The 27,914-nt window shown below is 46.0% G+C and overlaps 1 protein-coding gene across 8 annotated transcripts in view; it reads right to left on the bottom strand.

Moving 5' to 3' along the window:
- Window positions 1-736: 736 nt before the first annotated feature.
- The window catches only part of ATG13 (autophagy related 13), a 42,138-nt gene continuing 14,960 nt past the window's right edge, over window positions 737-27,914 (bottom strand). For 2 of the 8 annotated variants that reach the window (XM_055547006.1, XM_055547005.1), the window contains 17 exons: window positions 23,432-23,513; window positions 22,379-22,459; window positions 21,879-21,998; window positions 19,882-19,928; window positions 18,286-18,426; window positions 15,290-15,330; window positions 14,425-14,521; window positions 13,982-14,080; window positions 13,080-13,173; window positions 9,922-10,020; window positions 9,047-9,157; window positions 8,498-8,634; window positions 6,218-6,332; window positions 5,605-5,682; window positions 5,324-5,440; window positions 4,649-4,777; window positions 737-2,934 (listed from right to left, as the gene is read on the bottom strand). In XM_055547006.1, the coding sequence (XP_055402981.1) occupies window positions 2,857-2,934; window positions 4,649-4,777; window positions 5,324-5,440; window positions 5,605-5,682; window positions 6,218-6,332; window positions 8,498-8,634; window positions 9,047-9,157; window positions 9,922-10,020; window positions 13,080-13,173; window positions 13,982-14,080; window positions 14,425-14,521; window positions 15,290-15,330; window positions 18,286-18,426; window positions 19,882-19,928; window positions 21,879-21,998; window positions 22,379-22,459; window positions 23,432-23,500 (1,653 nt within the window). In that variant the 5' untranslated portion in view covers window positions 23,501-23,513 and the 3' untranslated portion in view covers window positions 737-2,856. The remainder of the gene's footprint in view (window positions 2,935-4,648; window positions 4,778-5,323; window positions 5,441-5,604; window positions 5,683-6,217; window positions 6,333-8,497; window positions 8,635-9,046; window positions 9,158-9,921; window positions 10,021-13,079; window positions 13,174-13,981; window positions 14,081-14,424; window positions 14,522-15,289; window positions 15,331-18,285; window positions 18,427-19,881; window positions 19,929-21,878; window positions 21,999-22,378; window positions 22,460-23,431; window positions 23,514-27,914) is intronic. The other 6 variants (XR_008702651.1, XM_055547007.1, XM_055547009.1 and 3 more) reach the window with 6 other exon arrangements.

The following is a 27,914-nucleotide window of genomic DNA, read 5'->3' as shown; positions in this document are numbered from 1 at the left end:
AGCCGCGTGTCAGATTGGGGCAGTGCAACGCAACTGCCTGGGCCCTGGACTTCACTCAGTCCCTCTCCTTCCATCTGGTTTGCTCAGCCACAACCCCTCACACCAGATCAGCAAACATCCCAGTGGTTTGGGGAGTCCCCCACCCCCTGCCTGGTCTCTCTGGAAACAGGACAAGAGCACTGCCAGCTGTCTTTTGCTGTCTTTCCCTCTGAGCCAAAGGCTGGTGCCTGGGGTGAGTGGGGAGCTATGGTGCAGGGAGCAGGTGAGGTCCAGAGGAGCCGAAGATGACGGCCTGCCGTCCCGAGGGCTTTACTTCACATGCATGTCTCCGTCACACATGTCACCTCACTGAACACATGTCTCATATTACTCACACACAACCCCTGAAATGGGAACATTACAGACAAGGAAAACGAGGCTCTAAGAGGAGTTTCCTGGGACCTCCCTGCTGATCCAGTGGTTAAGACTTAGCAGCTCCCACTGCAGAGGGGGGCGTGGATTCGATCCCCACTTAGGGAACTGAGACCCTACGTGCCCCACGGTGCGACCAAAAAAAAAGAAAACAAATGAGGTTTCCTGACCAGCCCAGGACCCCTAGCAGGCGGTCAGGCTCTGAACCCTTGCTGTGCCTCACATGGCACTTCTCTTCCCTCCCCGGAGCCTGTCAGCGACCTGAGGCTGTGCGACGTGGGAGGAAGAGGGTAGGTTTTTTGACAACTTGCAGGACAGGAGGCGATAAAGTACAGAAAAAGTTTATTGGAAATCTCTTGAATACATTTTAAAGTAATAGCTTAGTATTTCCAAATGGATTTGGCTGGAGGCGGGGAGGGGCTCTTCCCCCTGGAGACGCGACTGGTCCCAGCCCCGTCGGGGGTGCTGTGGAAGTCGGTCGAGGGCTCATACCTGCCACTGCACAGGGCTGAGGGACAAGGGCTGGCCTTGACAGTTGCCCTGCTCCTCCCAGGCTCGGCTCCAAGTCTGGCTCAGCCCCCCTGGCCTCTCATGGAAGGGGTCCTGAAGAAAGGCTGCTGCCTGCAGAGGCCAACGGTTCAAAGAGGACAACGGCTCAGAGGTCTTCCCCTGCTCGGCCTTGGAAGGAGGGCTGAGAGGCTGGCTGAGGTGGGAGTGGGGGGCATCAATAACTTACCAGGGCCTCCACCCTCCTCAGCGCTGGGGCCCTGGGGGGTAAACCAGGATTGGTGTAGCAGGCCACAAGTGTGCTCGCCCCACACCAGGAGGGCCAGCTGGATGCCACTGCGAGGAACGTGCCTTTGTGGCAGCAGCGGGTGTGCATGAGGCTGGGCTCAGCCCCAGGGAGGCGGGGACAGAGCTGACCCCAACGCTGAGATCAGCCTCGTCGGGGGGGCTGCCGCCCCCCGCCCCCGCTAACAAGCAACAGAGGGCCGCCTGCTCTGCTGCAGAACAGCTTCTGCCAATGAACACCCAGGTGGCCGCGACGGGCAGGGCACGCCTAGCCTTCCTCGGATGGGGCTACAAATGAGGCGACCAGGAACAGATGGTCCGTGAGTGAGGCTGGGCCCTTGGCCGACTCAAGTAACAATACCTGAAGGGTTAAGTCAACTGAATGCCCAGCTTTGGTTTCTCAACAAGGAGTCGATGCAACTAGTAAACCTCAGGGCAGGGTACAGACCCTGGGGTTAAAGAGAGCTGGTGGCCAGGCCCAGGTGGAAGGAGGAGAAGGCCCGTGACCCTGCCCTGAGAAACCAGAACAGCACCCCAGGAGGAGGGGCCTGCCCAGCCTACCCAGGGCCATAGCAGGGGACACATACAGCACCCCGTGGGCACTACCAGTGGCATGGCCCTGGTGAGTCATCACATTTTGAATCCAAGACTTCCTGGGCTGCCAGGACATGGTCAGTCTCTCTGGAGAAGCTGGGAGATTGAAGGTGCACGTGTTTAAGGTAGAGTCTGTGGTCAGCTGTCAGTTCAAATGCAGCAATTCTGGGAGGCTTTGTCGGCCCCCTGGCCAGCCCTGTTCTGGGATCCCACCTTCTACGCCTCGGAAGGAAGAGCTGAGAGCAGCAGCCCCGAGTCTGAGGAGCCTCTAGAGAAAGAGGTGCTGCCCCGGGGGGGCCTCCAACCTTCCCAAGTGAAACATGTTCTCTCTATAAAATATCTGATTTCTCTGAAAGTAATAAATAGTGACTGTGTCCTGTAACGGGGGAAGAGGGGAGGAGAAAGGAGAACCTGTGCTGTAACTCCAGTGACAACTCCTAGAGACGCAGGACTCTGCCTCCACACAGCTGGGCAGGCAGCCACCAGGGCTACTCGGATGGGCGGGCACGGCTGACTTTCGAGTTCTCATCACCTGGGGTGGGAAGCCCACCACATTGCCAACAATACAGGCCCGGGACAAAGAAAGGGAGGAAGACAGAGAGGAAGAAGATACCAGAACTAAGAGGAAAAGACCCTGAAGGAGAGCGTCCTGCCTCCCTCCTCCCGGCACGGTCTCCGTCCTCCTCCTGCCTCTGCTCCAGCCTCGGGGCTACCAGCTGGAATGTCGCCGCAAGGGGCCAGCTGCTGGGCAGCCCCGGGGCGGGGGGCTGGCGGGAGGAACGGGAGGATGGCCTGTGAGGCCGCCGCCGAGGGTGGTGCGAGCAGAGGGCGGGCAGAGGGCAGGGGGCGGGGTCCTCGTGGATGGCGTTGTGGGCTGTGGCTGCTGCCACCAGTCTCCAGGAGGGGCCAGAGCAGGGCCTTCCGGATCCCCCGAGGGGACTGCCTCCCCTCGGCCTGGCCTGGAGCAGGACAAGGGGTGGGAGCAGCTGCCGAGGGGGAGGCGCTCTGTCTCCTGGGGCCACAAGAAGGGGATGCTGCTGGGACTCAAGGACACCAACTTTACTGCAGGGTTTCTACAAAGGCATCAAATTCTCGGACATTCTTCTCGTGCGCAGCCAGCTTCTCTGGGAGTGAGTCCTGTGCAGGGGGGGGAGAGGAGCTGCTTACTCAGTAGGCCGGGAAGCCAGCCGTTAGCCGGGGCTGCAGGGAGCAGGGTACTGTCCGGCTCCGCGGGGCTGGGCTGCTGAGCAGCTGAGCAGGCACTGGCCAGTGGGGGCTGAGGAGGAAGACAGAAAAGCCTGGAGAATCCAGGCTGGCCACACCCGCGATGAGATGGAAAAGGGCCACGCCCACAATGGGACGACACAGAGAAATCCAATGTGAAATATCTTTGGCACAGATTAGACAAACATTAGACTAAAACAGTGGGTTTAGAGCCCTACAGGTTCAGGAAGCGAACGCTATCCTCACAGCCTGCGCTGGGCCAGTGGCAGAGTCCCGTGGGGGCACACACACCAGGCAGTCCCAGCCACACCCTCAGGAGGTTCTGACCCGGCAGGTCGGTGGCCAGGCTGGAAGTCTGCATCTTTACACCAGCTGAGAAGGGGCTAGGTCAGGGTTGGGGTGTTGAGAGAGAACAATGAAAACGAGGCAGAAACAGGTGGAGTTAAGTGTAACTGCCCACAGGTTTCAACCATTAGTTAAAGCCTGGCCCTAAGCAGGTGGTCTGGCCCCCGAGCATGCAGCGGCAGAGCTTACCCCCCCCAGAGGATGCCCTGCCAGGTGGGGGCACCTGGAGCTCCTCGGAAGCAGCGCAGACACATCGGCTGCCCGGATGGGTTTGGGGGGCTGGAGCAACCGGCCAGGGCCGGCTGCAGCTTCATCTTAAGAGCTTTTGGACTCCGGCTCCTTCCAAGCAAATTTCAAATGAGTCCGGAGAGTCAATTAAAAGCCTAAAATCAGAAGCCCGACTCTCAGGGGTCAAACCTTTCTTTTGCTGGCTCAGTGTAATCACCAGCAAGTTATTTGTTCCCAACGTCATTCTTCTCATCCATAAACTAGGATAAGAAGAAAACCTACCTCTTGGGGCCTCATGCTTGGCACCTAGAAAGCTTCAATAAATGTTAATAATGACATTTTGCTATATTATTATTACCGAGCAGCTTACCGAGCAGGCTTTTCTGTTTAAGGCAAATCAAGGGCAGCTGAGCCAAGATGCTTATTCCTAGAGCCACTCCTGACTGCAGTATAGGAGGTAATATTTCCACCTCAGGCAGGGGAACCCCAACATCTCGTGGCATAGGCACCCTGGATCTGTGGCTGTGCCAGACACTCCTCTGCCCATTGAGGACAGGAAATAGAAAACACCCTAAACGGTCATTACAGTCAGTATCGGGACACCTGGCTGAACTCAGGAGCACAGGGATGAGTGAGCAAAGGGCAAGAACACCACCACTTGGTCCTCCTGCTGCTTCCGCCCTGTGTCCCTGGCACCTGCATGGCAAGCTGGACAGCTGATGGCAAGAGCTGCCAAGGCAGCCTGGCTGAGCGGCATCAGCAAGCAGAGGACATCAGGCAAACAACAGGGGCGTGAGAACTGCTGGGATGAGAGTGCAGGGAAGAGGAGGAACAAGCGCAAGCATTTCAAGACAGCGACCGCGGGGTGCAATGCACAGCTCGAGTGCGATCGCAGGAAGGCAACGGTTCAACCGTCTTGTCCTGTGACCGCAAGATGGGAGGTGTGGGCGTGGGGGAGCAGCGGGAAGAACTCTCCAGGCCTGCGGAGCAGGAATGGCCATGGAAGGAGGACAGGAGGCCAGAGGGCGAGGCAGTGGGCAAGGGGCTTCCGTACCAAGTCCTCGGCCATGGACTGGGCCCCGATGTCGAGGGAGAGGCTGCTCAGCTGAGGCGGGTTCTGAAATTCACGATAGAAGGTCCCCAAGTCCATCGGAAGGATGTCGTCTTTAGAAAAAGCTGGTTTCTTAAAAAAAAAAAAAAGAGACCGAATCAAGTTTAGCTGGCCTTAAACCACAGTGGAAAATCAGACGGGCTTAACTATCAATAACCCTCTTTCCTTTCAGGAATTAGAAGAGAAAGGGCTCCTCCAGGCTGACCTTTGTGGAATCTTTACAGTTTTCTCTTCTGGGCAGCTAAATTCATCCTGGGGATGACCTCCCTCTATCCTGGGCAAATTTCTGTCCCCTTCCTTTACATTCCTCTCTTTAGCAAAGGGCTATCCATTCATGACTAGGACCTGCACAGGTCCGACTAGACAATCCAATCCCATTTAGAGGTGAATTTCAATCAAAGACATAGCACAAAATGCCTTGCTGCTCATGGGCCTCTACATGTCTCCCCAAGCGGCGTGTAAGGGCAGGTTCCGCACGCAAAGTGCACAGCCGGCACCCCCCTTCCCTCTGTCTGGACCAGCCCATCGGATCCCCAAAGGCCTACTCAAGAGCAACAGAGGCTTCTAGGTTTACTGCCTCTGAAGAAGCAATGGGCAAGGGAGATGCTGCCAACTTACAAAGTCGATCATGACGAAGTCGTCCTGGGTATGGCCGCTGCTGCCCCCGCTGGAGCCATCAGAGTGCAGGCTGCCCTGGAGAGGAGATGTAGTCTCTGGGGAATCTGGCGGATTCACCTGTTTCAGAACAAGGCGGAGGCAGGGGCTGGTCCTGGGCACTGGCTGTAAACCATGAGCCAAGGGCGTGGCTAACAGTCCGCGGAGGAACAGTGAGCGGCCCACCAAGAAGGACAACCACTGTGCGCTGACTCCCTGCAAACTCCACTCAGCGACGGACTCACCATGGGATCTGCCTCCTCCAGCTCCAGGTTCTTGGGAGCAAACATGGCAAAGGGTATGTCCAAACTGGTCAGGGTCACCTGGAGAGACGCGGGAGAAAGTATCAGTGCGCCCCCTTCCCCCAGCTCGTCTGTTTCCTTAGGGGCTGCCAGAAGATGGGGGGGCATCCAGCAGGTTCACGCATTTCAGCTGACCACGCCACCCTCAGGTTCCTGTCTTGAGACCCCTCCGGTCTCCCCTGCTTCCCATCACGTGCCCACAGCATCCACAGGACCCTGGATTCAGCTCTGGAAGCCTGACCCACAGCAGTTCAGTAACAAGTGTTCCTCACTGGCAGAGCTGAGGAGGACTTTCCTGTCTCAAGTGAGGCTGAGGCGATGCCACTGCAGTGCAGCGTGTGTCCTAAACGGCGTGGTCTCCTCTCCCATGAGACCACACAGCGACGGTTCTTACCGTTTCTGGAGTGATGTCACAGGTCATTAATCCTCCCCATGAAAAATTCACACACACCCCCACACCATTTTGCATGTGATTTCAGTGGTTCCACAGGCCCCAGGTAAGACCTCAGCCTAAGGGCTCACACATTCTCACAGGTTGCGGGGGCAGAAAAATCACCTGGTTGATGGGCTTGTTGACAAAAGCCCCCACTTTCCGGACAAAGATGGTCTCCAAGACATCGTGGGGGGAGGCCCGTCCCTCGCTGCTGTTTGATACAGTTTCAGCATCCTCACTGGAGAAGAAAGGTCATGTCAGCTCTCCTTCTCAAACCACAGCAGAGCCTACTGGGTTCCCCGTAAACCCACCACCTTGTGAGGCCACAGCCCAGGACAGGAGCTGCCCCCACCAGCCCAGGCATGTGGGAAATGGCAGTATGAAGCCGGCCTGGGACCCCGTCACCCTCACTTTTGAGTTGAGAGCAGAGGACTGCATTTCCTGGAAGAGCTAAAAACAGGCATATGTGAACGAAACTCGCTGTTACAATTGTATAAAGCTTCTATAAAATTTACTCTGTCATATCAGGGATAAGCATCAGTCACCGTGCATCCAGCTATCATACATATGGGCAAGCAGCTCTCATAAACGACTAATTTTAACGTCAGTCCAGTTACAGATCCAGACTCGAGATCTTACATCCCCCTCTTCACTTTGTCGTTTTGCTGCCTGAAGCTCCACACCACGTCTCTGCCCTCTCCTTGCCCGGAGTCCTCTCTCTGTTCAGCAAGGTCTCTCAACAACACGCCCAACCTGGCTGCCCCTCCCTCTCCTCCCAGGTGGCGCAGTGATGAAGAATCCGCCTGCCAACGCAGGAGGAGGTGCGAGTTTGATCCCTGGGTCAAGAACATCCCCTGGAGAAGGGAATGGCTACCCACTCCAGCATTCCTGCCTGGAGAACTCCATGGATAGAGAAGCCCGGCGAGCTACAGCCCAAGGGGTCACAGAGTGGGACACAACAGAAGCAACTAAACGACTCCCTCCCGCCCTCCAGGCTGATGCTGAGTCCCGAAAGGTGGGGGACACCAAGCAGAAGAAACAGGAACTCAGACTGTCAGTCACAGCCCTGCGAGAAGCCGGGGACGGGAAAGCCCCAGGGCAGGGGCTCAAGATGGGGAGGACTATGCAGTCCAAGTGGCTCCCGGCCTCCAGACACCAGGGGGGACCAGCGTTTGAGAGCCCCCGGCACAGGGTCCTCTGTCTTCAGTTACTCCAGGTCATACCCCAGGAAGCTAGGCTCAGAATACGAGTAAAACGACTACGATGGGGCTTCCTTGGCTGTCCAGTGGCTAACACTCTGCTCCCACTGCAGGGGACACAGGTTCAATCTCTGGTAAGAGAACTAAGACCCTGCATGCTGCCAAAAAACAACACTAAGAGGATTCCCCCTCTGATTATCTAACAGGAGGAAAGAGGATGGTGGTTTGAGGGGCCAGGCATGAAAGTAATTATTTTTCCTGATGGATGACATGGAAAGATCCTTCCAAATAAACCCCCTCCCCCAACTCCACTGTGGGAATGGAAAAAAAAAAACCAGGAATTTCTAATATCTGAAAGTTCATTTAAGATGCAATGGGGCAATCGACGTCATTAACTCTGGGGCCTTCCAGTTAAGAGAGGGCAGTGCAGGTCAAGACAGGCCCAGCTTCCCACAGAACTCTGGGTGAAATGGAAAGAGTGAGTCTGGGCTCTGCAATCCACGAAGCCAGGCCTGTGCCTGGCCGTTCTGTGAGCTAACTGTTCTCTTAGGCCAATCACTTAACCCTTCTGAGATCCTGTCGCCTTTTAAAGGGAGGTAACATGGTGATTTTTGCAGGGTGGGATTATGAGAACTTTCCACCCAATCAATGTCTTCAAAATTTGACTTACAGACTGTATCACTTCTGCAATCAGAAAAGACAAAAGGTTTCTTTTTGTATTCTAGTAAGGAAAAACAGTTGTTTCTACAGGATCCCCAGGAGGCACAAACACAACAGAAAAAGATAATGGATCGTAATTCCCACCGCAGACACACCATGACTCCGATGTCACGGGTGTGGTGTCCTGGTCTGGTCTGGTCCCTGTTCTGGTCTCAGGGAATACTGAGGACACCCAGGGAATCCATCTCAGGGGACGAGAGGAACATCTCAAAACACCTTCCTGCATCAGGGTGAGGCGCGCCAAGCCCGGCTGCCTGCTGTCAGAAGACAGTAGCGGTGCCCAGGGCAAGCCCCCCTCACACACCAGCTGCAATGCAAGATTCTTATCGGGAATTTGAAGGATTCCACATTTTCCCTGCAAATGCCAAGCCTGAGCCAATGCTGAAAGCTACTCTTTACTTGCTGATACCAAATAAGCAGATGTGTTGGGGAGGACAGGCCCCTGGCTGGTCTGAAGAGTGGCCGAGCCAAAACGTGAACTCACCTGCTGGACGGCGTGGCAGCGCAGTGGGCCCCATCAGAAGGGGTGTAGGTTGCCAGTCTCTCCTGGTCAGCCTGGGCAGCATGGGCAGGCTGGCTGGGACCAAGGGGTACCCCACCTTCCTTCCCGGGGACCATTAGCTTTGGGGGAAAATGAAAAAATACAGTGAATCATGGCAACGTCAGACAGGAGGGGAGACTTGCTGCCTAGCACGATGGCATTGGCTGTCCAGCTTTCCCATCACCGATGCTGCCACCAAGTGGGCAGGAAACCTGGGAAATCTTGATCCTTTCTGGGGCTCGCTCAGTTAATGGAAGACATGCACGGAAGTGACTACAGAGGGAAAGAGAGGGGGAAAACACTCGGGAAGCTCTTCTTTTCTTTCTGAAGTGTAAGAGGCAGCCTCTCAGAATCATCTTAGTCCTCCGAAGTTACAGAAGAGCTTTGGTTCAGAATATGTAGAACATGGGTGTCTTAAGAGGCCCCTCTGGTGTGTCTGGGCAGGGGAGGTAGCACAGGAGCCCCTAGTGTCCTCCCCACCTTTAAAGATACCTGGTGAGGGTGTGTGGCGTTTAAGCCAGCAGCAAACACTACTGGATAAGCCAGGTCAGCAGATCCAACGCCCAGGGCAGCAGGCTGATAGGAAAGGCGAGAGCTGGAGAGCTAAGCAAGAGAAAAACAAAGAGGGGCAGCGGAAAGGAGGAGGGAGAAACAGGCACTCCTAGAGCGTGACCAATGATCAGATCAGTAGGGCGAGGAGCGGGTCCCAGCCCACGGCCGCACAGAGCGTGCGCTGCGGGGGAGGGCCTGATGTGAGGGTTACAGACAGACCAGGCCGTTGCTCTGAAAGTAGGAAAACAGACTGATCCGCAGTGGGGCGGACAGTCTCAGCTCCGTGCCCTCCCAAGGCCTCACGTGAGTTCCCTGCTCCCCCTTCTCCCAGGGGTTCAGCTACATTGGCTCAGTTTCCAGCCCAGCAGATCTGGGGAGCACCGTCTGGGCAGAACTGGGAGCCAGAGCCATCCGTTTTCCCAGGTCATTCTAGTCTCTTCTTTGACCTTGAGGTCCCTTTGAAACACAAGGCATCTTCTTTAATCACACCCTCCATTACCACTGGGTTTGGGAGGGTTCCTATTTATAGTGAAAAAGAAAGAAAACCACTCTTGGATGATTTATCTGGAAAAAAAAAAGATCTAAACAACTCCATGTGCTTTTCACATCAATGGTAGGAGGAGGGGCGAATGATGAATCTTATTTTGGGCCGCTGGTGCAATGGCTGCATCCTGTTGAAAATCAATTACTGCACCTCAAAATAACCCACAGAACACTTGGGGATATTTAAATAACTATACCCTGTACTTTATTTATAGTTTTCAAATAAAAAGAAACCATCTGATAGTATCCCCTTCTCCCCAGTATGGACTCACTTGATGGGAAAAGGCCAGTCCTGCCGTGGGGACCCTCAGGGTGTCCGTCACCACAGGAGTAGGGGTCTGAAAAAGTGCCTTTGTGACCGTAAACACACACTGTGCACAGATACACACAGACAGGAGAAACAGGGGAGAAAAAAGAAAAGGGGCTTGAGAAAGAAGTGAAAAAAACTCTGGAAAGGGCTGTAGCAATAGAGGCTGAAATGTACAGTGACGTCAGGAGGGAAGCGGGGAGAAAGCTGTATGACTGCCTTCTGAAAAGGACCGCTTGGAAAGGTGTGCAGAAGAGAGTTTATCCCTGGCGTTCTCCCTGACGCGCAGGTGGAAAGCAAAGCTGAGTCGAGCTGCTATGACTTGGTGAAACCTGAACCAAGCATTAGTCTGCCTTTAGTCAAAAGAGGGTCTCTTTTAGAAAATTTCCAACAGGAGGGTCCTGAGAACATACACAGGGTATGCTAAACAGGAATGAGGATGCTGAGGCTAAGATATTAGACTGAAAGCCTTCTTCTGGGGACTCAGAATCTGTAGGCTCAGGTTTAAACAGTTGATGCTCGTTGGCTGTGCTTTTAAAATGCTCAGGAACCCAGCGGTGAACGTGCTTGCATCAGCTCAGGGAAGAGGAGGCGGTGTGCAGGTGGAGGCATCAGGGTGTGTGTGCACACGCTCACAGTCCCTGAGGGTGTACAAGAACTCGATGGAGTAAAGGCTGGGGCATTTTCAAAACTCAGGATTTCAAAGCTAATTATGGGCAAGATGATTGTTTTGGGTCTTGCTGTTCCATCTTTAAGTCTCGCCAATTAGCTAATTAATTAATGCCTAGAATTGGAGGTAGGACCCCAAGATACAGTACAGGTTCTGAGTCACAACTATTTATTAACTCAGCTCTGTGCCCAAATGATACAATGATCCTTACTTTACTAGAAAAACAAAACAAAACCAGCCCATTAGTATTTACTGGATCACAGCAAAAGCTCAAACAGAAATTGTTGAACAATTATGTGATTCCCTAGATTAAACAAAAGAAGAAACTATTTCAATATTTACAAGAACAAAGAGACCAGGTGGTAAATGATTTTTCTTCCTCTGTTCTACCATCAAGCTTCAAAATGAGTATTTCTGCACCAAACTGTATAGTCTTGATTACAGGTACTCAGGGAGCAGTGACAAGGCTCACCCACTGGGTGCTCTCTCTGATGAAATCTTGACAAGATCTACCTTTAAACTGTAACAAGACACAATAGGCAACTGATAACATGAAACACACAGGCTCTCCTTACACAGGTTAATAAACCTTTCTGCAAACCTCAGCTACAGAAACAACTTAACTTCCCTTTACCTTTGGGGTCTGGCTGAATTTCCACTGTATCAGAGAAAAAGAAAAACTGATGTGTTAAAGCCCCAGGCTCACCACCCCTAACATCTCCCAAGTTTATGTATTGTTTATGAGTTTATCAGTTGTTAAATGAGCATTAAATGACATATTCAAATTTTGATGATTTAAAAAAACCATCAACTCACGAATGTGAACTAGTAAGAAAGTGGGCTTTCCTCTTTATTTCAGTCAGTATCGCTCCCTGTCAGCAAGCATACCAGAAGCCACCCTCTTTCAGAGCAACAGCGATCTGTATGCCTACATGTATTAATGGGAAGGGGGGGATGAATAACAATTCCTACACACCCAAACCAAACTGTTCAAACAATTTCACAAGACTCTCTTAAACTTTAAATAGTCACATTAGAAATAACAGTGATCCATGAATTTCTATAAAGTCCTTCACACATAAGTTAGCTTTTGTGCTTAACCCCTGCTTTTAAAACAAATCAGAACTATACTTTTAATTTAATATCTAAAAGCACAGGATGGAATAAATCTAAATTTTTTCTTAATGAAGAAAATATAGAGGATAAAAATGTATGGACAGCTAATTAATTTGTTGGGTCCAACACCCCCGAGTAAGATGGTGAAAGTAAGATGGTGAAAAAGGATAATCAGGGGCTAATTCAGGCTTCCCAGGCAGCACTAGTGGTAAAGAACCCACCTGCCAATGCAGGAAATGTAAGAGACGTGGGTTCGATCCCTGCGTTGGGAAGATCCCCTAGAGAAGGGCTCCAGTATTCTTGCCTGGAGAATCCCATGGACAGAGCAGCCTAGCAGGTTATAGTCTATAGGGTCACACAGAGTTGGACGCAACTGAAGTGACTTAGCATGCACACATGCATGGGTCTAATTTAAAGGAAAATAGAATTCACTTAGGGAACCATCTAATATGAAAGAAAAGAGGAGGGAAAAAATAGAGGCAGTCAACGGGTAGATGATAAACAATCTGGGGTGGAAGGGAAGAAACGTGCCCTAAAATTCAGTCAGCTGGAAAAAAACGACTCCTTATCTGAAGCAGTCTCAGAACCACATGTATATCATACACTTCTTTGGGGGAAGTGTTCACATTGCTTGGAGCCTGCATTTTATTGCAACTGGCCGTGACACTGAAGATGGAGCCTAATCATGTTCAGAGAGGGATGCAGACAAGCAGACGTCTATGTAACTATTAAGGAAAACTGCATAGCTGGGGTCTTAATGGCATTTTATGCTAAATGATCACTGGCTCCTTTTTTGCTCCTTCCATTATTAGGAACCATATTTAGGAACCACTTCAAAGAAGCAGCAGCTACTGGGACCTCCCTGGTTGTCCGGTAGTTAAGATTCCATGCTTTTACCACAGGGGCATGGGTTCGATCCCTGGTCAGGGAATGAGGATCCCGGATCTCATGTGCCACTGGGTTCGGCCAAAAAAAAAAAAAAAGAAGTAGCTGCTAGCGCTAACAAGTGTTGCTTTCAGTGTCTCTCTGGTGCCAGAACACAATTCTCATTTTGTAGGGGTTTTCTGTGGCTGATTTTCTAGGGCATTTTAAGATGTCACCAGGGAGGTAAAAGTTACATGGAATCTTGCATGTTAAGATTACAGACTAGAAATACTACAGTATTATCTGCTGGGTAAGAAGGTTCTCCTTTACTCCTCAAAATAACTCCTTGAAATAATCACCACCACCACCACCAGAAGAGACTGTTATCTAAATTTTCACATAAAATTTTCATATCATAAGGCCCATATATGTACCAAATAACTACCGCCACACCAGAACCTGTTTCCCCCTACCTGGGAGGGAGGCGAGGTGGAAAAGGAGGTGGCGCACACTTCCTGAGAGTCTTCCACAGAAGGACACGCTACTCCAGTGTCCTCGCCGGCGGTTCTGTGGTGAGGAGGAGAGAAATCATGAACTGACTGATGCCAGCCAATTTCAGAAAGGACACAAAGAGAGCTGAGATATGGATGCGAGTTGCGCTAAGAATCCTTTCGGCAGTCCCTAATTTCAAGAGAGGTGCATTGAGTCCTTGATAATTTCAAATATGTTCAGAAAGCAACATCTAGAGGTTGACAATGGCTTTTTTTTTTTTTTTAATCCAAACATTTCACCTGACATATCATTTGAGAGCATTTTTTTAAAGCCTGGCCAATGTAGGGCCAAAGAATCATCAGCAACAGAGAATGCAGTGAAATAAAAATCTAGACTCCAAAGACAAAAAACAATCCAACTTCACGAGTCCTTCACAGAAAGGCAACATCTTCCTTGGTACACATCTATTCCAATCTCTCGACAACTCTGTTTTCTGGGATCTAGGCCTGGAGATGTTTGATTCTGAGGAATAAAACTGAACTGTGCCAATGGTGACCTGAAAACCACCTAATTTGCAAAGGACATTCTTTCTCCACATTACTGCCACTCTCAGAGTTTCTAAGTAAAATCAAACCAAAAGTCAAATCAGTACTGTCTAGGTCAAAATATCAAAGGATTTTTTGAGACGTGGTCTACCTTTCGTCTTGGGGTACCTGACAGGCAGCAGCAAGGATACAGCCAGCCACTCCACTTCCCTCCCCGTGGGGTCTCCATCCGTGTGCCCTGCCTATCGGTGAGTGCGGATAAAGGTGCTCTATGGGCCTGTGCAAGATGGATGTTTCCACCAGCCACAGTTTGGAAAAGAGTTTTCCACATTCCTCACCTGTAATTGCAGGGGTGCATGGGCGAGGAGCTGGGATAGGGACGGTCCACAAAGTGATCAATAATAATGCCCATGATAGGTGGGGTCCTCTCAAAGTGCCTGTAATGCAGTAAGCAGATGGCCACATTTGTTAGAATGCCTTGTCACGCCCCCTGCAGCCCTCAGAGATCCCTTTGCCTCTTATCTATTGGAAGGAACCACAGAACCTCAACTCCTGCATCCCTGAAAATAAACCATCACTTCTACGTTGGCTCTGGGACACTCAGCTTCTCCAATCTGGAAACTGGGTTATCTCAGTTCAGCAATGGCAACGGTGAACTCTAGGCCTGGCTGAGGTGAGGAGGAGGAGTGGTTGGAAGAAAAACAACTTTAATATCTTTGGAAGAATTCCTTTTTTTTTTTTTTTGGAAGAGTTCTGTTGGATTCCAAGGCTCTTTCCTCACCTGGTGGACATGAATGCCAAGTTAATCCTGTAAGCACAGGAAAGAGTGATGGTGCCCACAGGGGTACCCACTGTCCCAACACGAACTGTCTGGAAACCTGGGAAAAGAGATAAATAATTAGCTTTTTTCCAGACAATACTGACACTACCGTCAGTACGTCTTTCCCTGAACCATTCAGCCACTTGTACAACCTCTGGCATGACCCACTTAGCTACCTTGAATGCAGCAGCCTCAATTTCATACATATGTGTATGTATATACATATAATTTTATTTTAATTTATTCTATGTTGACCTAATACTGGCAGGGGAAAAAGCAACTATTTCCTGATAAAACTACCTTCAAAGAGGTAAAATGATTATTAAATCAAGTTAGGACTTAAACAAGTCCTAACCAACCCTGTCCAGATGTGCCAATAAGACATTAAAGGGGCACAGAGAGTTCCTCACACAAATACTTCAATTTATGAAGCAACTGCACTCCTACCCAAGCTGCCACCTCAGAACTAAGCACAGAAAAGAGCCAGGGCATTACAATAAAACTTTCCTAGTTTTCTTGGTTTCACTTCCAATTTTTCAAAATTGTTGATACTCGTCAGAAACGTTTAACATGATCACTGTAGAAAATTAGGAAAACAGACAATCATATAAAGAATAACAAAGAATTCTGAGTTACTAGAACTTTTGGTAAAATTATTCAGTCATTCCCTGGTGGCTCTCCAGACCTCCTACCTGTCTTTTCCTTACTTGTATCACACATACTAAAATCACAAACTATGTAGTATTACAGGCAGAATCCAAGCACATCTCTGAAGTCAGCAGAACACTTAGCAACACTACAAATGTTTTTTAACCTTGATACATACCTTCCCCTAAGCCATTCAGCTGAACGTCCCCAAAATATATTCTGTAGGGAAGAAAGAAAAAAATGTTACTTGATTCTTTATTATAAGGGCCTGCATACTAAACACCTAGAAACAAAGTCAACAAAACCAACCCTTCTTTTCTCATCTGCATGAACATCTCTCCAAATGGGGCAGTATTGCTACTATTTGATTAAGCTGTAGGCATGAGGATGGTTATGCAGAGGACTGGTTAAAAAATTAGAAAAATAAAAATTAAGTGTGACCTGCTGTTTAAGTTCCTTATTCCTGCTTCTGCAGCATATTTGTAAAGTTATATGCATGCATGCGTGCTAAGTTGCTTCAACTGTGTCCACCTCTCTGTGACCCCATGGACTATAGCCCGCCAGGCTCCTCTGTCCATGGGATTCTCCAGGCAAGAATACTGGAGCGGGCTGCCATGCCCTTTTCCAAGGGATCTTCCTGACCTAGGGATTGAACCCGCATCTCTTATGTCTCCTGCATCGGCAGGTGAGTTCTCTATTACTGGCACCACCTGGGAGGCCTTTGTAAAGTACACCTATTGGGAAATAGAGCATATACAAACAAAACTGGCAAATAGTTCTGGAACTTCTATTACCAGATATAAGACATTTTTTTTTTTTAGAATTGACCTATAATTGACACACAACATTATATTAGTTTCAAGGATATATAATGATTCAATATCTGTACACATTGCAAAATAATCACCACACTAAGTCTGGTTAACATCTGTTATCATTCACAGTAACATAATTTTTTTTCTTAAGAGTGATGAGAACTCTTAAGATCCACTATCATTAATGTACTTTCTTCTTTATTAGAAAACAGTAAATTAAAGTCTTATGTTTAAAAAAAGTAAAAAAAAAAAAAAAAAAAAGATCCACTTTCCTAGCAACTTTCAAACATGGGATAGAAGTCACTAGATTTTGAAGTGTGATCTTCAAAGTGGGCTCACTCTGCTTATCGAAAGTCAGTCCATCATTCCAAAGTAAACTAAGAAATTAGAATATCTTTTCCACCACTGAATAAATAGGCAAGACTATTCTAAAACTATAAAAATCTAAACACAGTAGAATATTTCCATGAATCTCCCTGGGAAGGCCAGTCTTTATTAGCAAAAAGTCTGAGTTATAAAACACTTAAAATGTATTTTCATATTTTTCAAGTAATACTGTTGAAAATTAAACACATACATGGGTTTGTTCAATAAAAACTAAGCTCTGACAATCTACAAAGCCCTAAGGTTAGATATTAGGGATGAGATAAAGATAAACTAGGGACAAGTCCTAGGATGAATCTGAATCCTAGGTCTCACAGATTCCAGTCTGGAATGGAAGAAAAGAAATGTATATACATATCTGAAATACACACACAAAAGTGACAGATACCATGAAACAGGGGTTAGCTCACTTTTGTTTAAAGGATCAGTTAGTAAATATTTTAGACTTGTGGGCCATATAGTCTGGGGGCAACTACTCAGCTCTGCTCTCATACTACAAAAGTAGCCACTGATAATAGGTAAATGAATGGGGTGGCTATGTTGTAAAATAATTCTGTTTATAAAAACAAGCAGATGGGGGAAGAATTCCCTGGTGGTCCAGTGGTTAAGACTCTCTGCTTCCACTGTCGGGGGCCCAGGTTCAATCCCTGGTTGGGGGGAACTGAGATCCTGCAAGTTCTACAACTTGGTCAAAAGAAAAAAAAAGGCCTAGAAAAGTAAACATACATAGGGTTGCTAGATTACTTTAACAGAACTAGTTAATTCTCTAATCCATGGTCCTTCCATCCTGTTATACCCATTCTTCTCAAAATCAGCTCTTTGCATGTAAGCCAAAGGCCAACACCCATGGCTCATCATTAACATGAAACAGAGTCCTGGCTAATTTGGGAACCCTGACTTTCCAGGCTCTGCTCTCACACTTTGCTACATATCCTCTTCACCACCACGCTGGTCCATTCAACAACCTATATCAGTTCAGTCGCTCAGTCGTGTTCAACTCTTTGTGACCCCATGGACTGCAAGACACCAGGCTTCCCTGTTTACCACCAACTCCTGGAGCTGCCTCAAACTCATGTCCAACTCGGTGATGCCATCACTTCATGGCAAATAGATGGGGAAACAATGGAAAGTGTCAGACTTTTTTGGGGGGGGGGCTCCAAAATCACTGCAGATGGTGACTGCAGCCATGAAATTAAAAGATGCTTGCTCCTTGGAAGAAAAACTATGACCAACCTAGACAGCATATTAAAAAGCAGACACATTACTTTGCCAACAAAGGTCCGTCTAGTCAAAGCTATGGTTTTTCCAGTAGTCATGTATGGATGTGAAAGTTGGACTATAAAGAAAGCTGAGCACTGAAGAATTGATGCTTTTCAATTGTGGTGTTGGAGAAGACTCATGAAAGTCCCTTGGACTGCAAGGAGATCCAACCAGTCCATCCTAAAGGAAATCAGTCCTGAATATTTATTGGAAGGACTGATAGTGAAGTTGAAACTTAATACTTTGGCCACCTGATGTGAAGAACTGACTCACTGGAAAAGACCCTGATGCTGGGAAAGATTGAAAGCAGGAGGAGAAGGGGATGACAGAGGATGAGATGGTTGGATGGCATCACCGACTCGACGCACGTAAGTTTGAGTAAGCTCCCAGAGTTGGAGATGGACAGGGAAGCCTGGTGTGCTGCAGTCCATGGGGTCGCAAAGAGTTAGGCATGACTGAGCGACCAAACTGCCCGAGATTTTAAAAATCCTTTCCATAGCAATCAAGACTGTGTATAAACAAAAGGATAAAGAACTTGGCTGCTTTGCAAAAAGCTGAGGTTCATAAAGGAGAATAGATAGGCAATCACAGTAAAGGTATAGCATCAACCATACAAATATCTGTCCAAAAATTAATCATGGAATACCTGAATGCTGGTCAGACAATGTGCAAATTGATGAGTCCAAAGTGTGAATCATGAAGGTGAGCTGTTTACCTGTATAAGATGACATATTCATGCCCTTGCTTTCTGGAGAGTCTATAAGCTGGTGTCACCCTAGTTATAGCAAGCAGAGACTTCAGCAGCAACGACAATCTGTTGTACACAGCATAGGAAACTTTGATTTCTTTATCACACCTGAGGAGCAAAGACACTATCAGCATTCTCCTGCTTGGCTATCACAAAACAAAGAACAAAAATGCAACGGATAGGGACATTAGCTATGTTCCATGGAGTGACTGACATTATTTGTCAGCATTAGAACATATAATTGAATAACCTTACTGTACACTATAAACTAACACGACATTAAAAATCAACTTAATACTTCAATTTTTAAAAGTCTAAAAAAAAATCTGTTAGCATTATTCATAAATTCGGATAGAATATAACCTGATTTGCAGCCTAAATAACATTTTAAAGAGTATTACAGTCAAAAGAGATAGTTGCTAATTAAACTGGAACTGTGTAAGATTAAATTTATAATTAAAACATCCTCTGAACTAAACTTGTAATCAGAGCGCTTTGTCAGCTCATCAACAAATTGTTGATGTTGACCAAAGTTTTACTTTCCACGCACCAGACAAAGGCAGGTGGGCAACAAAAGGTCTCCAATATCTTTTTCTAGCTTTGAAGCAGTTATCTTTCAAAGGAATAAAGCAGAACACTTAAAAAACAGTAATTCAATATTGCAGTTGTATTACTGAAAGTACAAACATAATTTCAATGTACTATCTTACAGCAGTCTACTTCTATACATCTAACATGAAATGTGGAGAAGTGCTTGGTACGAAAATTTTGGACTATAACCTGGCAATTGCTTTTTAAGAAAGAAAAATAATGCCTATACCACTCATACTTATTAAAAAGATTTTTATTTTGATGTGTTGCTATTTCCTCAATTTTCCTATATATTCTTCTTGAAATTCGGGCAGGAATTCAGCTAATCTGCCCTGAAAAAAGAAAATGCAGGGGAAAATAACACGCATTCCCAATCCGTGACCAACACAGCATGTCTAAAGGAGTGGCGAGGGGAAATCTTATTGGACGTCTGCCACCCAGAAAACAGACAAAACAGAGTAGTCATGTTACAAGAGCTCAAGGGATTTAATCAGAGAACTATGTGTACTCTGGGAAAACAACAAATCCTTTTTCAGCTTTCTCTCTGCTCCTCTCCCTGTGTTGTCTGAATCTCTCTGGACCGACACTCCTTTTGAAGGTCATTGCTGTGCCTGGGCTGGAAGCCAAGCACGAAGCCAACTGTAGCAAAGACCTACCAGCTTTGTTAAGTGGTCAGAACACTCTCCGTGACTGATACAAGCCCTGCTTTTCACGTGATGTCGTGCACTTTATCCTCAGCTACCACAACCAAGGATTCTAAGATAGAGCACTTACATACTTTTAAAATTTATTTATTTCTAATTGAAGGATAACTGCTTTATAATACTGTATTGGTTTCTGCCATGCATCAACATGAGTCAGCCATAGGTATACGTATGTCCCCTCCCTCTGGAACCTTCCTCCCGTCTCCCACCCCATCCCACCCTTCTTGGTTGTCACAGAACATCAGTTTGAGCTCCCTAGAGCACTTACTTTTCATTCATTTCCAGACACCAGATTTCTAGCTCCATGGAATCTCCCTGTAAATGGAACAATAAAAGGTATTGTTAAGATATTATTAAAAGATATTTCAGTTTTGCTTTTGATAATCTTTTTTATTATAAAGCACAATACAGCCACTATAAAAATATTACAAAGTATAAATAAGCAAAAAGAAGACATCACTTATAATACAATCAGTGATTTTCCTAAATCAAAGTGAGCTCATACCATACATTCTATTTTTTATCTTTTTTTTTTGTATATACTATTTTTATCACTTTTTAATGTGCTTTAAACTGTGGTGTTGGAGAAGACTCATGACAGTCCTTTGGACTGCAAGATCAAACCAGTCAATCCTAAAGGAAATCAATCCTGAATATGCATTGGAAGGACTGATGCTGAAGGTGAACCTCCAGTACTTTGGCCATCTAATATGAAGAATTGACTCCTTGGAAAAGACCCTGATGCTGGGAAAGAGTGAAGGCAGGAGGAGAAGGGGACGACAGAGGATGAGATGGTTGGATGGCAACACCGACTCAATGGACATGAATTTGAGCAAAGCTCCAGGAGTTGGTGATGGACAGGGAAGCCTGGCAAGGCGCAGTTCACAGGGTTGCAAAAGTTGGACACGACTGAGAGACTGAACTGAACTGATCACTTTTTAATCAGTAAGTACAACATGGAATTCTCCTTATAATTAAAAATTCTGCATTATTTTTAATGGCCACATAGTATTCTACCAGGACTTTCCAGTGGCTCAGGAGCAAAGAATCTGCCTGCAATGCAGGAGACCCAGGCTCTACGTGAGGGCAATTCTTTGGCTGCAGCAAGCGAGGACTAGTCTCTAGCTGGGGTGCAGGGGCTTCTCACTGTGGTGCTTCTCTTGTTGCCGAGCACAGGGTCTAGAGCACAAACTCAACAGTTGCTCCACAGCATGTGAGATCTTCCTGGATCAGGGGTCAAACCTGTGTCTCCTGCATTGGCAGGCAGATTAGCACTGAGCCACCAGGGAAGTCCAATCACAACAGTTTAGAATCTGATTTCACAGATGCCTGAGAGATGAGAGAGTTCTTCCTTTTGGACTCCCTAAGGATCACTAAGGAAAATAACTCACACTATACACCAGTAATTCAATAAAGAGAATAGGATGTTTTGTTTTATTTGGTACTAAGATTTCTATAGACTACATACTGACATCATTCACACAATAAAAAATTAAGAGCCTACTATGTGCCATCCCAGGCATTGTGACAGGCACAGAGATGATTATTTATTATATCCTGCCTCGTTTCAAAGAGAATTGAAGGACTACACAGATAAATAAGGTGTGGCATAGCTGCTGACCTCAAGAATAAAAGTGTAAAGTATCAACAGGAACATGTAATAACTGTCTACCATATTTTATTTATATACTTTACAAATAAAAATTAAACAAAGAAGTATAGCCCCACAAGACTGTGAAGTGTGGTGGTGGTAGAGGTGGGGCTAAGTAATTTGGCCAGAGTTACTCAGCTAGGCTCTGAATTTGGGTCTGTATAGCTCTAAACTCCATTAGCCTTTTATTATTCCATGCAGCCTCACAATCCTGTAGTGGAAACAGATTAATAAACATACAAGAAAAACTATTTGCATCATGGAAAAAGGTGGAAAAACACATTTAAAAAAAATCACATTCCAGCAAGTTATACTCTAAGAAACGAATATAAACAAAGCACACAGGAAATCTAGAGAGCAGTTAGAAAGGGAGATCTTTTAGAGCATACGAGTGCTGAAGGATGAGTAGAAGCACATCACTTACAGACGATATATGAAGATGAGAGTGAAGAATCTACTCCAAGTGGTTGGAAGAATAAGTACAAAAACCATGACCTCCTCGGAGAACCATGAGACGATCAGAGAGGGAAAGCGTAGGAACAAGGCTGAGTTGGAACCAGAGTGTAAAGTGCTTTGGGTGCTGAGTTAAGACCCTGTCCTGGCCATAACCTTACCTCAGAAGTCTTGAGTGAGATCTCCACACACATAGACCTCCCAACAGCAGGCAGCTGCCCTGCCAGGGCCTTCTTTGCTTCATGTGTAACCTCTGGGATGTCTTTGATTGCTAAATTGAACTAGAATACAAGAAGAACTTTGTGTTAAACACTCGCAAGGAACATTATGGAATCAAAGTAGTAAGACTGGATACTGAGTAACGCAGGCCTTGCCCTGACTAAGGACAGTCATTCACTTCTCCTTTCCCCTTAAGAGATGTCTTGCATCAAGGCCCCAAAACTCAGGTTGATAAGTTTTCACTCATCACAGAGGAAAACCAAAAAACATCCAGGACTAACATTCAATGAAGAACACATTTTCCAAGTGAATGGATCAAATGGAATTAGGCATTTTAATGTTATGACTTAGTAATACTAGAAATATTATTATTTATAACTACACCATGATTCCTTGTGACAAACACCATAGTATATCCCTCAGCAAAGGACAGGAATTTTACCCAGTCTGAACCCGTTGGGGAAGAAGACGAACGAGTACAAATCTTCTCTCCCAGTCGAGCCTGGACAATCACTTGGACAGTCTGAAAAAAAACCAAACAAAAAAATCAAAGGTGACGTTTCAACAAACTGATTTGGCTCCTAATCAAGATTAAAACCCTCTCAATGCAGGGTTAAAAAGGTGCCAATGATCATAACTATACTTCAGGAAAGGATAAGATTTAAAACCATCAAGAACAGAAAAAAAAAAAAAAAAAAAGGCACAAAAATAATACTGTAAATATTCCTGAGGACCTAGTGTCAACCAATTAAGAGAAACCATAGTCTGAGGCTTGTAATCTATGATACACTCACATGGCAGAAGGAAAGCTGCACGTGGTGGCTCTGACTTTCATCAAGAAACAAGTCCAATTGTAGGTTTAAATATTCACTGCCATATACTTATGTAATCATAGTAGATTTAAACCAAAGAATCCACAATTATTCATATGACTTGGCCCATATGGCAAAAGTCTTCCGGCTAATTTTACAACCAGAATCTACTGCATGGCTTGTTCTTACATAGCAATGGTTGAGAGGAAGGAGAGATAGAGGTGGAAATGATTTTTAGATTTAGGAAAAGATGCCTTCTATAGCACTCAAAATTCAGTTTTAATTTTTCATTTACACAGAAGGGGACAATAAGCGGAAAGTGAGAGATTTCAGAGGTAGATGATGCTTAGGGAAAGATGCCCAAACTGCTGTCCATTCTAGTCCAGTCTTTGTTCTCACCCCAAGGGAACATACTGTGCCAATAACCTGGCATAATAAGTTTGACATTTCTGCAAACAGGCTTGCAAAAAAAATGTTATTTTTTTTAACAAGTAGCTTTGGAAAATTGGAAGCTTTTTAGTTACACCCCCAGTACCGCCCCCAAATTTCACAGTTTGGTTTACAACAGACAGAAGTATCCCTTAAAATGGGCAAGCTGCAAGCTGTTATGCTGTATTTCCAAAAAGGGAGAGGCATGGAAGTTATTTCTAACAGTTCTAGGCTCAAGAGAACGGATATATTACCTTGAGGGCAAAAAACTTAATGAACTTGTCCAGGTCCTTTCTGTCCTGGGAATTAAGATCAGTTTCCATTGCCTATAGGAATCTAAAACAGAAAAAAAAAAAAAAAGTTTTGAATAATGTGACTGTGTTTTAAAAGGGATTGCTACAACAAAGCATACAGAGATGGCATTGTCTACTAGCTGTATGAATAGTCATGTAGGAGGTAAAACCTCCCCTCCCCTCGACTAAAGACACCAATATGAAAAACAGAAGATACTATCTTTTGAGGAAAATAAACTCCAAAGAGCTAAATCTATAGACCTAGAACAAAGATGAGACAAGCCATTTTACCTGAATATGAAACTTTGAGCTTTTAAACTTATTCATTAAAAAAGTTTTATTACCCAGCATATTGAAGACTAAGTTTTAATGAGGCAAAAACTTTATTAAAACATAAAATAAGTTAACATTCCTTCAACCAATCCAGGGATCAAACCTGCGTCTCTTATGTCTCCTGCATTGGCAGGCGGGTTCCTTACCACTAGCGCCACCTGGGAAGCCCAGCATTCCTTCAAAAGACCACTAAATCAGTTTAACTTTGGATGGGAGTCAATGGCACCCCACTCCAGTACTCTTGCCTGGAAAATCCCATGGATGGAGGAGTCTGGTAGGCTGCGGTCCATGGGGTCGCTAAGTTTGACACGACTGAGCGACTTCACTTTCACTTTTCACTTTCATGCATTGGAGAAGGAAATGGCAACCCACTCCAGTGTCCTTGCCTGGAGAATCCCAGGGACGGGGAGCTTGTGGGCTGACGTCTATGGGGTCGCACAGAGTCAGACACGACTGAAGTGACTTAGCAGCAGCAGGGTGGGGGTGGGATGAGAAGGGGCTGGTATGAAGAAGAAAGCATTTAGAGCAGAGAAGAGCATGAACAAAGGCATATAAGCCACAGGAGAAAAATGGGTTTTGAACTATTAAGTACTCCAATTTTCCAGTGATTGGGTATGGCTGGTTTGGGCCAGACCACGAGAGTCTCAAACACAGTGCTCAAGACTGACGCCAGGAAGGGGAGCACCCTCGAGGCTTTTGAGAAGACGAAGCAACACAATCCAAATGGTGCGTCAGAAAGATGGCACTGCGGGCACACTGTGCAACAGTTTTGAGCAGAGAGAGCAGGGAGATCAACTAGGTCCTTGGCGCTAACTCAGGCTTGTGGTCAGGGCTAAAAGGCTAATAGAGACATGACTCGGAAATATGGATGGGAGGTATTTTAAAGGAAGAGCTGACAGGATTTAAGGACGGAGTGCAAAAAGTTTAAATGGGTTTCAGTTAACAAAAAAGAAAGTGAGAGGGAAAGCTAGTTTTAAGAAAAGGATAGAGTTGAAACAGGAAATCATGAGTACAAGTTTAAAACAACACTATTCTTTATTGAGGTGTGAACTTACATGCAGTGAAATGCACAAACCTTAGGTGTACAGCTCAATAAATACTTTATATGTGAACACTCATACAATGACAACCCAGATGCAGTTATAGAACATTTCCTATAAGCCAGAGGCTCCTTTTGTGTCCCCTTGGTCAATAAACCCACCAAGAAGTAACCATTATTCTAACCTCTTATCACTATAGATTAGCTTCGTCTGTTTTGAATTTCTTATAAGTGGAATCAAATAGTATAAACTCTTCTGTTGTGTAGCTTCCTGTATTTAGTAAGATTCATTCATAATGCATGCAGTTTATTCTTTTGCATTGCTGTGTAGCACTCCATGTTATGAATATATCACCATCTATAAATTCTGCTGATGAACATTTGGGTTGTCTCCTGCTTTTAGCTATTACATTCTTGCATGACATTTCTGGTGAATAAAAACCCTCGCTGGTGTCCCATGTAAAGCCAGGAGTGCTGAGTTTGGGTCAGCAGGCATACCTTGTTTCATTGCACCTCACTTCACTGTGCTTCACAGATGCTGCTTCCCCCCTTTTTAAACAAATTGAAGGTTTGTGTCAACCTTGTGTTGAACAAGTCCATCGGCGCCATTTTGTGTCTTGGTGTCATATTTTAGTAATTCTTCAAATATTTCGAAACTTCCACCAGCAAAAAGATTACAATTCACTGAAGGCTCAGGTGATGGTTAGCATCATTTTTTAGCAATATTCTTTTTTTTCGGCCGTGCTGGGTCTTTGTTGCCGTGTGGGCTTTTCTCTAGTTGCAACAAAGTGGGGGCTTCTCTCGTTGCGGAGGACAGGCTCTGGGGTGTGCAGGCTCCAGCAGCTGCAGCACGTGGGCTCAGGAGTTGCGGCTCCCGGCTCTAGAGCACAGGCTCAACAGTTGTAGCGCACGGGCTTAGTTGCTCTGCAGCCTGTGGGATCTTCCCTGATCAAGGATTGAACACGTTGTCTCCTGCACTTGCAGGTGTATTCTTTACCAGTGAGCCCCCAGGGAAGCCCCAAAGTATTCTCAAATGAAGTTTTGTACATTTGTTGTTGTTGTTTTTCTAAGGCCATACTGTGGGGCACGTGGGATCTTAGTTCCCCAAACAGGGATTAACCCGTGCCCCTGCATTGGGATCACTGGGCTGCCAGGGAAGTTCCTACATGTTGTGTTTTAAAGACATAATGCTATTTTACTCTTAATAGTTTATAGTTTAAAACACAACTTTTATATGCACAGGGATACCAAAAAAATTCATATAATTCACTTTATCACAGTGATCCGGAACCAACCCACAATACATCCAAGGTATGCCTGTATTTAGCTTTGACAATTACTGCCAAACGGTTTTCCAGGGTTTGTACCAATTTATATCACCACCACAAACACACTGGGGCTCCTATGGATCCACAGCTATAGCACCACTTGGAACTGCTGGTTCTTTCATTTTAGCCATCCTGGTAGGAGTGTGGTGGTATCTCATTTAATCTGCACTGAATGACTGATGATTAAATTAAATGCCTTTTTAAAGGCATTTAATTTAATGCCTAAATGACTGCCTTTCCCCTCCTGGCACTTTTTTCATGTGTTTGTTAGACATTTGGATATCCTCCTCTTTTACAAAGTGCTAATTCAAGCCTTTACCCACTTAGAGTGAGTGACGTCGTTCAGTCGTGTCTGACTCTTCGCGACCCCATGGACTGTAACCGACCACGCTCCTTCGTCCATGGGCTTTTCCAGGCAAAAGTACTGGAGTGGGGTGCCATTTCCTTCTCAGAGGATCTTCCCGACCCAGGGATTGAACCCAGGTCTTCCACATTGTAGGCAGATGCTTTACCATCTGAGCTACCAGGGAAGTCCTTTACCCACTTAAACAAATATTAAAGTAAAAATAAAAAGATCTTTTAAAGCTTTAAACAGCTCAAGGCCCTGAAGCAACCCAGCCATAGACCTGAGATAAGCATAGTGCTGGAGGACTGTGCTGCCCCTAAAGTGGGGACGTGTTCCTACTATCAGAGAATCTACCGACGCAAACACTCTAATGCATGACTCTTGCGACTTTTTGTACCACTGGAAGCACTAAAAGGATTTTCCAATAACTAGAATTAGTTACTGACCCCAAATTGGGGGGTGGGGGTTGTCTCCACAGAGAGAAAGACACCAGCACGTATTGTCTCTTTAGGCCTAGGATGCCAAGGATGTTAATTCATCCTCTACAAGTAATAGGTGGTTTACCTTTGCTTTGGCTCTTGCAAAATTCCTTCTTCGAGTGCTCCCAGGATTATAAAGGGAAACTTGGTACAAACATTAAAGAGAGACCCACAGTTGAACTTTTCTTCCTGCTCTTTACTATGCTAACCAATTACTAAATCCTTCAAACTTCTGCTTATATAAAATCCTTTATATTTGCAGCATTTTCATTTCCATAGATAACCACCTTAATTCAAACCTCATTTCTTATCTGGAAGAGATACCAGATCTCACTTTACCTTTGAAGAGGATCAGGCTATGCCATTCTAAAATATGCTACTTTGGCATAAAGATTATTTTAAGCTAAAGACATTTGAGATTCAACAGATGTAGAAAACCTTTTCAGCGCTTCCCTTATCTGACTAAAAGCAGCAACTTCTAAGAAATGAGGACTGCCATAAATTCTCATTTCAGGTTGGCGTCTACTCCCAGGAGAGAGACCAAGAGTAAACCTAATATAAATCCCCCATCTGGGGGAGTTTCATGGTCATGAAAAAGACGCAAAGACCATTTGCACCCACACAAGCAAATATTATCAACAACTTTCTTATCTCCTATTTGTTCTCAACACTCATGTTTCCTAAAGAAACTTGTTTGTTCTTCCCATAAAAGCCTCCCCCCCCCTTTCTTCTATTAAGTTAGGCATAGAAATTCTAAAATTTTACTACTTCTTTGAACTATTTATATATGCAAAATCAGTAGGGAAAACAGGGAAGTGATTTTTGAAAAGGTAATTGGAAGCCTGCTGGCACTTTCAGGAAAGATGTTGGTCACTGAAACTAGCAAATAAATGATCATCCTGGCCCAGGGTCTAGTGCT

Source organism: Bubalus kerabau, chromosome 15 (genome assembly GCF_029407905.1).
Source record: "Bubalus kerabau isolate K-KA32 ecotype Philippines breed swamp buffalo chromosome 15, PCC_UOA_SB_1v2, whole genome shotgun sequence".
Lineage (NCBI taxonomy): Eukaryota > Metazoa > Chordata > Mammalia > Artiodactyla > Bovidae > Bubalus > Bubalus kerabau.
The sequence above is the reverse complement of the archived record's forward strand: the minus strand, read 5'-3'. Positions and strand labels throughout refer to the sequence as shown.